Source organism: Ostrea edulis, chromosome 3 (assembly GCF_947568905.1).
Source record: "Ostrea edulis chromosome 3, xbOstEdul1.1, whole genome shotgun sequence".
In the NCBI taxonomy this organism is placed as follows: Eukaryota; Metazoa; Mollusca; class Bivalvia; order Ostreida; family Ostreidae; genus Ostrea; species Ostrea edulis.
Genome location: NC_079166.1, coordinates 40,589,952 through 40,602,596, shown reverse-complemented (window position 1 = coordinate 40,602,596; position 12,645 = coordinate 40,589,952). Strand labels below are relative to the sequence as shown.

The following is a 12,645-nucleotide window of genomic DNA, read 5'->3' as shown; positions in this document are numbered from 1 at the left end:
ATGACAGATAAAATATCAACCATAAGAAGTGGTATACTTAATTACATAACATATAGATTTAATTAATTAATGAAAATACAGAATAGGTGCAAAATCACAAATCGCATACATCCAACAAGCTTAGATATATTAAGTATAATAGTATTGTAAATGTATCAATGAAAAAACTGCTTAGAAAACGTATTTCAAAACTTTTGATTGATATTCCAGAATTTATCTATCTTACAAACAAAAATGTTTAATTCTATGCATGCTTTATTTCATGTCTAAGTCGACAATTTGCAATAGAATACTTGACCTTTGAAAATGTTTAATATCTTAACATGTAATTAGATATTTCAAAATAAGTACATTGGATTCAGTTGTGAATAAAATTGCAAAAACTTAAATATAAGTATTGCATTGAGTATGAATTTCAATCATAAAAAATAAAAGTGATATATCATGTTAGTCATAACTGAAGGATACTGACCAGAATTTAAAGTTTAAACACATTTTTCATAATTTGATAGATAATACTGATCATGCGATGTGAAAAACACTTGTATGTACATGAGACAACAATTCAGTAAAACAGCAATTTTCAAATTTTCAAAAACAAATGCAATGTGTACCACTTTAAACAACAATTTTAATAATTTTAACCAGAAAAAATGAGTTAAAAATAACGATATTTGTAATTTCACTAAAAACAATACTGTGTGTGATCTGTAACAACAATGAAACAATTACACATATATTCATTCATTAGATAGGACACACACACTTTTTTTTATTACACATCTGATATAGGACAGCTAATATGGAATGCATCGGTTCCAAACCTCCCACCCTTAACAAATATTGACCAGTCTCTAATTATATAAGACTGTCTTTTTAAAAATATTCTTTTTCGCGTACATTTGAAGAAGAGTATCAACGGATCTATTTTCTGTTTTGTAGGTATCCTTTATTTACAATATACTTTAAAATACTTGACAAACTCTACTGAAGTACAATTATTTATGCGAGGAAAATAACAAAAAGGGCATTGTTGGCACGTGTAAACTATCTTTCTCATGTTCCAAAAACAAACATGCATGCACGCATATTATCTCAAAATGCCATCTCTACATAGTTGACAAGTTCAGTATTGATAAGAAATAATATTGTACTATGGTACCTTAACAGTTGTCATCAAGTAAATAATGTACTATCACTTTTCATTTGCTTTGTCACTTTAATATTGACTGATGAACATATGGCAATTAAGAAATCAATGGTTTAAAAGTATAAAAACTCCGAATCATCATGAAGTACGCACTGGGATACTGATTCTGAAGATTGCAACATGGGACAACATTCATCTCATGGTTATCACTGTCACCACGGAGCCAGTAAGATATTTTATGCTATTATCCTTCTGAATAATACAGTCAATTTCATTGGTTGAGGGCTGGTCACGTGGAGGGAGACAATTCGTGATGTCTCCCTCACGCGCAGGGTGACAACTGTGTTGTCGCCCTTTATAACATAATTTCTAATGGCACAAGCGAGAAAGCTCTATCAAAAAATAATTGAAAATATGCAGGATCGTAAATCATAAACTTCAGCGTCAACATTAACGGTCACAAATAACAATCGAAAAGAAATACATTTCCATTCTAATGCAATTTTGCATTTCACTTGATGTTTACGTTTTTCTCTTGAAATACGTTACGAAATGTTTACGTTTGACATTATGTTTTTGCGTCATTCTACTGTGACGTCACAATTGAAATCTTTCTCTCGTTTAACGTTCTCAAACCTCAATGTTTTGCTTTCGTTAATATATATATCTAATAAATGTATGACATTGAGTTAAAAAAAAAAATGTATGTAGTTGAGGTTAACATTGATTTCACCCCTCGAAAACTATTGAAAAGTTATCAGAATTTTCTGCAGAGAAAGTTATTACGAATATGTTGACGTTTTAAATTTAAAAAAAAACCCAGATACATGGTACAAGTCAATAAATGTGTGATAGTTTTTTTAACTTTCACATTCTTCAGGATAATAAAACTATTATGGACTGTTTAGCAGGGAGACATCACAAATTATCATGTCTGAGTAGGGTTATCACCCCTGGGTGCATATTTATCTGTCATAGCAACGTAATGCAAGACTGCATACACAAAAGTACTATGACGTCACAGTAAGTATCATACCATTGAAAAGTAACGTCGAAGTTGATATTGCGCGAAAAACATTTGAAAAAGGTAAGAGTCTAATAATAAAATGAACAATACTCACCCGACCTCGTGGACACATCTTGAAATATGACTATGCATATAATTAAATATTTGGTAAGTAATGTAGCAAAATTGTAGGACATGTTTCTTCACAAAGCAATTCGCTTCTGGCCTACGTGAATACAACCAAGATTTATTAGAGTAAGTAGTTAATCGTAAATACATCAATATTGTTAAAATCAGTTATTATAACACGTTCTTCGTATTACTTATTAGAGACAAAAATGTTCCCTTTTGTTTATTCCGAATGGTACATAAGTATTCAATTTTTTCTTCCATAAATTTTCTCTAAGCGACGATAAATGTTATCTTTGTAAAGTTTTTCAATTCCTATTATAGAATATTCGTCAATACTATGACAATCTATATAGAAATGAATAGCAACAGGGTCATCAGTTTCTCGTCTAATAAATGACAAATTCAAAACATGCATTTGATATAAAGTTACCCCAGTTTCTCCCACATATACAATTTTGTTGCATTTTTTGCAAAACACTCCATAAACTACATTGCTGGATTTACAATTGATATAATTTTTGATATGATATTTGTTACCGTTGCAGTCCTCAAATTGATTATAGTTTTAATGACATATTGACATAAAGTACACTTTTCAGCACCACACAGCTCGCATAAATTTTCTTTTCTAAAAAATAGATTATTGTGTTTGCTATGTACCAGAATGTCTTTGAACTTTTTGTCTCTTTTAAAACCCACTATGGGCATATCTATAAAAACGTTTTTGAGGCGGTCAGAATTTTCAAGAATTTTTGACGTTATTTCTTAAATCTTATGAACAATGGGAAGCCATATAGAATAATTTATCAGGGTCTCTACAGCCTAGTAGCTAAGTACTTCGTTACTAGCTTGAAAATACGGATGTATATCTAATTGCTCTCTATCTTTCTCTCTCTCTCTCTCTCTCTCTCTCTCTCTCTCTCTCTCTCTCTCTCTATATATATATATATATATATATAAATCAGTTACATGAGATTCAGAGATATAGAAATCACTGAGTAATGAATTAAACTTGTCTGACTTTTAGGTTTAATTTTTCTTTATATAATCAAGCATCAAAATATTACAACTGTTTTAAGCAAAATCTTTTTTTTTTTCAGTCTGTAGTGGAGTTGGCAAACGTGAGTATGAATTTACAAGTTTTATTGTATTTTTTCGCGTAAAATTAAAGTGATGAAATACAATTAGGCACTTGCATACTTTACAGATAGGCTCATCATAATGACTTACTCACGGCTATCAAATTCATGCAGAGGTTGTGGAATGATTTCCCTTTTGAATAAAAAAAAACAAACAAATACAGCGGGTGTGACCGGTCAACAGGGTATGCTTACTCCTCCAACGCACCTGATCACACGTCTGGTCCATGTTTGCCCAATTATTATCAATTCCGAATTCTTTGTATGATTTGAAATTTATCCGTGTTCGTAATCTTGCTAAATAGAAACAAATTCCAATGATTTACTAAAATAAATTTGTGCCGTTTCAGGTGGTGACGAAACCAGTATGTCATCCAATATGAACAATGCAGGTAACCTGTTAAACACATTTGTTACATGAAATCCATCTCTTCAACAGCTGCTAAATGACAAGAGAGATCTCAACTGAAGTATTCTTATATTTTTATCTGTTTCCTTTCGACCTTTCAGTAGTATTTCTACTAACCCTTTTGTATAGAATGTGAATATAGTTATATATCTTTCATTCTGTTAATTGATGTCATATTTGATTATAGTTTCCTTAAACAAAATTCAATGATGATTATTAACGTCTTGATTTACGAAAGTCTACTCATTAATGTTGCCATGCCATATACATTGTACATTGTTATTTTTCTTTGCAAATCAGCAATGGTCAGAGCGACCAGTTTATGCTTTGCAATCTTGGCAGTCAAGATGTGTATGAGCAAACGCTTCAATAAACGACCAGAGAGCCCCGAGGAAATGAAGCTGAAAAATGTCTGGTTTGAAGGAGTGGATAAGATATCAGAGAACACTGCCCTACCGAAGAGTTTTGATCGAACCAAAGAGACTGACGTCATTATCCATGGCTACTTGGTGGATACGTCACTTCCGGCTATACGAAACCTTGCAGACACCCTTAGACAGGTAGAAGTATTTCATTTCTTTATTTATCTCTATTCTTTATTTTTTCAAACACTGGTTCGCTATCATAACTAGAACAGAAAGATGTTCACCTGCCGAGTTTTAACTTGTTGAGAACGTCTAAATATCAATTAGCTACTTGTATTTATACCAAATCAAATTGTATTGTATTCATATGAAACCAAAAATGTTTATTTCTAAACAGACATCATGTTTGGATCATATGATATATTTCATACAGGTATTGCATATCCATATGCATTGATATTACGGTTTTAAGGCCCGCACGTATTCGTTTTGAGGTTACCGCATTACCGATTTTATCGAATTTTCAATACAATAAAAAGTTGGTAATAGACTGTTGTATCTGGGGGAAAATCCGCATTCGTTCTAAATTTTCCCGTCTTGCATTTGAAATTCACTTGCAAATCAAATCAAATAAAATAATCTTTATTTTAAGTCAGACATCGCTACAACAAAAGAGCTATTTACCGACTAGACTTGCATGTTTATGACTTCCGATTCACAGCCCAGTGTATCAATTTAATTCATATTTACTAATAAAGAGTAAAGGTAGAAAACTTCCTACCCCAATTCATAAACAGGGATCTGTAATATTACCTCCAAGTAAATGAAAATTGTAAAACCGCCTGCACTTTCACTTAGCACAGTCATTTTAACCAGCGTAACTAATACATACATTGACTTCATTATTACAAGAAAGGTGGAGATAACGAACAGTGGTCAATCTCATAACTCCTATAAGCAATACAAAATAAAGTTGGGCAAACACGGATCCCGGGATATACCAGAAGTGGGATCAGGTTCCTAGGAGGAGTAAGCATCCCCTGTTGACCGGTCACACCCTCCGTGAGTCCTATATCTTGATCAGGTACATTGTAAGCGGAGGTATCCGTAGTCAAAATCAGTGTGCCAAGAACGGTCTAACAATCGGCACGAAGCACGTCAGACAGCATTTGACCCAATGATAGGTTGTATTGGCAAACTAGTTCGTTATAATGACCATAGAATTTTCGAAATGCTGACTTTAAACGAGACTGTTGGAACCCCTGCACTATCAACTTGTTTGTCAGTAGCCTGCTTTGATTTAAAAACTTACCATACGCAGAGCAAACTCTTGCGTAACGAATCAGTTGAGAGATATAAACACCATATGGAGGTGATAACGGAATATTACTACATAAATAGGGAAAGTTGACGATGGAGAATTGAAATAATCCCGTTTGTCATACAGTTGAGTTGTCAGTTTGCCGTTGATATCTACTTTCAATAAAATATGAAAGTATGAAGGAGAACTGGATGACTCTGTGGTGTCCTTTATTTGAAGTTCACTGGAATATATTAAATCGACATGTGAATGAACATTAATCGCCAAATACCTACGTTAATGTGGTTTAAATAAAAATATACATAATAAGAACTGTGTACCTTGATAAAGTCTTGTTATCAGCATAATGTATGTACTATATTGAATTCTTATTGATGAAAATTTATATTTGAGCCTCTAAATTGTTTTGGGTCCTTCATCATTTTTGGGCACCTGTTAAAATGGCTGTGATAGTGAGTGTGCAGAAGGTTTTACAATTTCAGTAACTTGAAGTTATTGTGGAACTCAATTTACGAATTAGGGTAAGACATTCCACTTAAAAATTATATTTAATGTTCCACATTCTAATTGCTTCTTGCAATGAACAAACATTTTGTTTAGTGGTACAATATAATGAAGATTGTGCGAATATATTAGAATACAGAATAGAATTTTCAATCACGTGATTGATTGGTTGGATTTTTTCTCACGGCGACCTTAGATACCCTATATTTAGAGCTATACACCTTAACTCTTTAATCATAGTAAATCCGAATCGAAGGAATATAACACGGCCTATGTTCCGAATGAATCATTTATAGTCAGTTATGTATTTGTTACAGACATGTTCTGCAGTCTCCAGTTCAGATGACCTTGCCTAAAATTTTGTTGTTGGTGACCCAGATAAGGAAAGTCTACTGTGTTCATGATTCAATTACATAACTTTTACGTTTAAAGTTTCTTTTCCAACAAGTTCGAGATTAAACAAATGCCTCAATCATCTATTTTGTTGCTTATGAAAGTGTGAAAAGGCCTTCCCTTATCTGTTTTTGCGAAAATTGGCCTCTCTGAACCACAGAATTGATTTTATGTGTTCTAATGAATTTTCAATCAAATTCCTTGATGGTTAGCGATGATAAATTCAAACACCTGCACATAACTGACTGACAACTTTGCCCACATTTTTTTATTCTAACCCGGGACTTTATCTTCTGTCTCTGTATTAAGCACCGAATTTGAATAGTTTTTAATATGATTTAAATGCTGCATTCATAGAATAAATTGGTGTGAAATCATTAAACTAGGTGTAATGTTTTAGTGTGACACCATTTATAAAGTTACGCTGTAGCACAAATTACCGTCTTACATACAGGAACAGTCCTCTGCTAAACAGTTCCAACAAATTCATATAAGACAACCAACGTACCTTCCAATTTAAAACATGAAACATCGAACATTTTATCCGATTTGCATGTAGAACATAAATTCATATGCAATGATTTTGTGTTCAGAAAAGCGTCTTCTGGTAATTCTATTTTGGAAATACGTAGGAGATTTGCCACATTTTTTTTTAAAGTTCCTTTTTGACATCTCGATCAAAATGCAGAGAGAAATTACCCTACCAATTGACCGACTTCACAATTTCTAAAATAAGAGTCACAGTACAGTATTGTTAAAATGAACCATATCTTATGTCCCGTAATGGGTCTATCCGTCTGTTTCTCTGTCCGCAAAAACTATATCCGTGGTCATCATTTTTGAATGGATCTTGATAGTGCTCTCATATTTTGAAAAGACCTTTTGTTTAGTAGCAAATTATTGTTAACCTCTTGCCCTTGGCGTTTGACCTACTTTTGAAAAATTTACCTTAGCCATAACATTTGAATGGTAAGTGATAGGGTTTTCATATATTTCATATGGGTACGATAATTATTTTTGCTGTCATATGCGGACATCAGTGTTTCACAAATACATTTTGTTCCCATTTCAGTTGAGAAGATAAGTGACGAATACATTTTCAGATTTATGATACTCACCAACTCAGCCGTGTATATGCTTGTTTTAATATATGCAAACTAAATGTCCTTTTAGTATCAAAATTCTACCGTTGAATTTTCGTTGACTCTAATGCAATAACTCACAAAATATGAAGTTTGGGGATTAAAAGGTCAAGCCAATAATCAGTAATGTTTATAACGCTTTCATATTTTTTTTATTCAATTGTAAGTTTGCAAGCAAACACTTTTCAGTTTTTCGATATACCAATCCCGAAAAATTTCGGGGGGTTGAATTTTGGAGATACTAAGCTGCGTTTGTTATATGATTTTAAAATGAACCTTTTTTATTTCAATTTTGATCCCGGTCAGTCTTTAACATATGTTAGCATCATTAGCCATAAAGAAAAAAAAACCGAGATGATAAAGATCGATTATTTTCAGAGGAAACACAATGTTTTGCTGATTGACTGGGCCTTGGGAGCGGGAGTGAACTACGCTCAATCTGCCTCTAACGTTCAAACTGTCGGGGCTTACGTCTATAGATTCCTGGAAAAGAACAAGATTCCGTTGGACAAGGTTCATATCATCGGTCAAGGCTTGGGAGCACACGCTGCTGCAGAGGCAGGGGAACATTCCAAGGGAAAGATCGGTCGTATTACAGGTAGGTATTAAAGTCTGGTCCTAGCATCTAAGACATGTGCATCTTTTCTCCTTTGAATTAACTATACATCATTTCATTTATGATCAAAGTGATTTCTTATCTATATAGTTTTCAACCTTGTTAGCTTTAGAAGAGGATTCGAAGAGCAAATCAAAGTACACATAGTTGCAAAAAAATTCCGTCAACCTCCGAAAAATAGATCAAACATGTCTTTGCAATGACAGAATATAATGCATCACTTTAATCCGAAATTTCAAGCCTTTGTTTTCACTGTTTCTTAAGCTTTAACAATTCACTATACCCCATACCTTTTCTCAGTAGTGGTAAGGGTAATTTGGTTTGTTGAAAGTGTTACTTTCACAAACACAAAGTAAAGTGTTACCTTCACAAATACAAAAGGAAGTGTTACATGTACCTTCACAAACACAAACCAATGTGTTCCCTTCACAAACACAAAACAACGTGTTTCCTTCACAAACACAAAACAATTATACGTGTTACCTTCACAAACACAAAGCAAAGTGTTACCTTCACAAACACAAAACAATTATACGTGTTACCTTCACAAACACAAAACAACGTGTTACCTTCACAAACACAAAGCAACGTGTTACCATCACAAACACAAAACAATTATACGTGTTACCTTCACAAACACAAAACAACGTGTTACCTTCACAAACACAAAACAATTAGACGTGTTACCTTCACAAACACAAAGCAAAGTGTTACCATCACAAACACAAAACAATTAGACGTGTTACCTTCACAAACACAAAACAAAGTGTTACCTTCACAAACACAAAACAACGTGTTACCATTACAAACACAAAACAAGTATACGTGTTACCTTCACAAACACAAAGCAAAGTGTTACCTTCACAAACACAAAGCAAAGTGTTACCTTCACAAACACAAAACGAAGTGTTACCACCACAAACACACAACGAACTATTTGCCCAGTGTAAATTATGATGTTACATTTTGCAGGTAAGCTCAGATTATTTCAGTAAATTACTAACTACATCATGAATATAATGCATATTGTCCAAATTTGTAACAAATTAACCGACTTTTATTGTTAACATACTTTTATCAAATTCAATCAATATTAAATGTTCTGTTTTTTCTTTCAGGTCTAGACCCAGCCAGTCCGTTATTTGAAACTTCAAAGTTTGCAATCAACAAAGAAAGCGCCCAATTTGTAGACATCATTCACACGGATGCGCGACCGTTTGGTGAGAACATAATGCTCGTTCATTTCCTAGTTGACTTGCATGAATATGGAAGAAATATTAAACGTTTTAAAATTTTTGCTGATCTATAGAAAACTTTTGGATACGATAGTTCTGTGGTTTTATAAATTGAATAGCAATGACTTATCAAATATAAAACTCACAGAAAATTAGACCATATACTAGTGTTTCCGAATATCCTTAAAAGTGGTCGTTAATTTATCATCAAATATTGTATAGATAATGTACTTCGTTTTCTGATATACTATATTAAATGATTAATGCTACTTGGTTATGTGCACTGAATTTAAACTTTGTTATATGATTACATACTTTCTTTGGACTAAACGTTTTCTAAACAATTTTGTTTCTTAGTAATATATTTGCCTATGATTGGTTTAAATTGACATTATTTCTACTTTACAAAAAATCCTGTTTTCTTCTGGGAAAAAGTCCCTCTGACGCTCTTTTGGTGTATGTTGTATATGTCTCATCTCAGCACATGCGCATTAGATAATTCTAGACACGTTTATCAGATACACCAGTAGAGTATCTAATTTCAAATCAATGTCAATTAGTAAATGATCAGTGACATCACGAAAAGCAATCAATTTCATATCAATGTCAATTAAGAAATAAACATAACATGCATACATGATCATTGGGCACTCCAAGAAAAATACAAACATTTGTAATCCTATCAAAGCACAAATTCATCGAAAATGAGTTCTTACATTGTATACCTTACAAATTCCCTTTAATTAGTGTCTTGTATATCTATTTGACTGCGAATAACTCCGTTTACCTGATCAGGATATAGGGCTCACGGCGGGTGTGACCGGTTAAAAGGGGATGCTTACTCCTCCTAGGCACCTGATCCCACCTCTGGTATGTCCAGGGCTCCGTGTTTGCCCAACTATCTATTTTGTATTGCTTATAGGAGTTATGAGATTGATCACTGTTCGTTATCTTCACCTTGCATATCGTTATACCAGAAGTATGAATAAAAACAAATAAAATATAACACTAAATTACAAAGATAACAAAGTTATTAAGGTTGTGTAAAATGATTTTATTTACGGAAATAGACCCACCAGGTATTCTAAAGCAGGATTTTCCAACAGATATCATAATGACATGTTCTTAAATTACGCAGTGATTTAAAAGGCAAAACATCGGAAGCCCATTAAAATTTGATAATTGATATATTTTATGAGATAATTTTTCATTGAGGCATAATGCTAAAAGGAAAGCTTGTAACTTTCTTTCATAAGGTCCAGTTGTTTTTTTCCAAATGTTACTGACTTTTTTTCAAAAACGGATATTGGTATCCATCATGCAAACTAAAGAAAATTCCCGATTACTACTGTATTAAAGACCCCTGAAATGCAACATCCTGGGTTTTATTTGTTTTTTGGTTTTTTTCTGTTTGTTTGTTGTTTTTTTTTGCATAAGGTTCACGTCTGTCAGAAACAACAGCAGTAAAATAACGGCCACGTTTTGGACCTTCTAGAGTAGTCACATCTTATTACAAACTGAACACAGTCAAAGCATGTCTTTATCTTTTATCATTTGTAAAGAAATCAGGAATCAGAGCTCTAGAGACATGCCAATTGGCAGGTATATCATGCAATCATATTCATTGAAGAAAATTCAAACATTATGTTATAGAATTAAAATTACATTATTTCTCGAAATGCGCATCTGGTGCATCAAATTTGGTACCGTATAAGTTTTACATTATGAACCCTGGGTCGAGGCCTTTGCTGGTGGACTGTTAGTCCCCGAGGGTCTCTGCAGCCCAGTAGCTAAATACTTCGTTACTAACTTGAAAATACAGATGTATATTTAATTGCTGTGATAAAATTTAGAAATTCATTTAAAAATTAAGGATTATCTCCCTCATGCATAGCTCTTATCCTTGGACGAATTTGGCTCCAGTTTATGGCACTCTAGTTTTCCTTTTAGATCCTAGAAGTTTATTGTTATTTCGATTTTCCAAAATTTCGGCTTGAGCATCACTGAAGACATTATTTGTCGAAATGCACATCTGGTACATCAAAATTGGTACCGTATAAGTGTTACATCACATTAATATTAATAAATATGGTCCTATCATGAGTGTGAAGTATAAATACATGTAGATGTCTACTTGATATGATAAGATGTAAACTTCCATTTCATTTAGGTTATGGAATGAAGAAAAGATGTGGCCATCTTGATATCTACGTCAATGGTGGAAGAAGACAACCAGGATGTACCTATAACCCGAAAAACCCTGTTAAGATCCATACTCTAAAAAGTAAGAAAGTTCTATATTTCTAAACATCTGATAACAATTGAACGGTCTTTATCTTATTTCATGATAATGTTTCATTCATTCTAGAGGCAACATTCCACAAAGCCTGTGGACATTTGAAAGCTGTAGGATATTACGTGGAGTCGATCTCGGACAAGTGTAAACTCCGAGCCTGTGAATGCACATATATGAAATTTCTTGAGTCTAAATGTAGTCCTAACAAGTGTGTCTTCTGGGGTTATGATGCTAAGAAAGGATCTGAAGGAATGTACTACGGCGTTACCGCCACCGCCTACCCGTACTGTCGAACAAACGGTTCCGAGTAGATCCATCAATATGAAGATGTATAGACCAGACCCATGAAATATTTCCTTAAATCGATGTTTTTGTTTCTTTAATAAACTATATGCATCAGGCGTTTTCTTTAATGTTTTATTTACTAAGAACGCCATTTTTGCTGCTTCTGTGAACCTGGCAAATTGGTAGTTTTCTCTTTGTGGATTGTACAAAACTATCCCGTAGAAAAGGTTAAGAAAATCTCATACTCCTATAGAGATTACCAAAGAGTAGGACCGGCATGGACTCCTGGACACACTAGAAGTGGATTCAGGTGCCTAGGAGGAGTAAATATGCCCTGTTGACCCGCGTAAACCCTCTCTGTTGATCAGGTGAACAGAGTAATCCGTAGTCAAAATATGTGTGTAAAGAGCCAGTTCATTTGAAACACTTCACACAGCATTCGATCATATGACAGCTTGTATTTGCAATTACCATCATAATAACGAACATAACATTTGCGAAACACTTACTTTAAATAAAACAGTTGAACCCTACCTAACATAAAATTACGTATAAGTATCCATCATCAACTTATCATTTTCATCCCATGGGTTTATGCAGCAATATTCCATTATCACCAGCATATTGTGGTTCGATACACGAGAAATATGCA

The 12,645-nt window shown here is 33.5% G+C and overlaps 1 protein-coding gene across 1 annotated transcript; it reads left to right on the top strand.

The window, feature by feature from the left end:
• The first annotated feature begins 1,294 nt into the window (after window positions 1-1,294).
• Window positions 1,295-12,109, top strand: LOC130053444 (pancreatic triacylglycerol lipase-like). Its single transcript, XM_056160720.1, has 8 exons — window positions 1,295-1,376; window positions 3,389-3,409; window positions 3,778-3,819; window positions 4,137-4,396; window positions 7,940-8,159; window positions 9,296-9,397; window positions 11,583-11,696; window positions 11,781-12,109. The coding sequence occupies exons 1-8, from the start codon at window positions 1,331-1,333 to the stop codon at window positions 12,017-12,019; spliced, it is 1,044 nt and encodes a 347-aa protein (XP_056016695.1). The 5' UTR covers window positions 1,295-1,330; the 3' UTR covers window positions 12,020-12,109.
• Window positions 12,110-12,645: the final 536 nt, after the last annotated feature.

What these genes read in the sequence shown, in the direction of transcription:
- LOC130053444 (XM_056160720.1), top strand. Translation starts at nt 1,331, where the DNA reads ATGGGACAACATTCATCTCATGGTTATCACTGTCACCACGGAGCCA. An exon ending in TCACTGTCACCACGGAGCCA is followed by an intron (nt 1,377 to 3,388) that starts GTAAGATATTTT and finishes TTTTTTTTTCAG; the next exon opens with TCTGTAGTGGAGTTGGCAAA. An exon ending in AAAGATCGGTCGTATTACAG is followed by an intron (nt 8,160 to 9,295) that starts GTAGGTATTAAA and finishes TTTTTCTTTCAG; the next exon opens with GTCTAGACCCAGCCAGTCCG.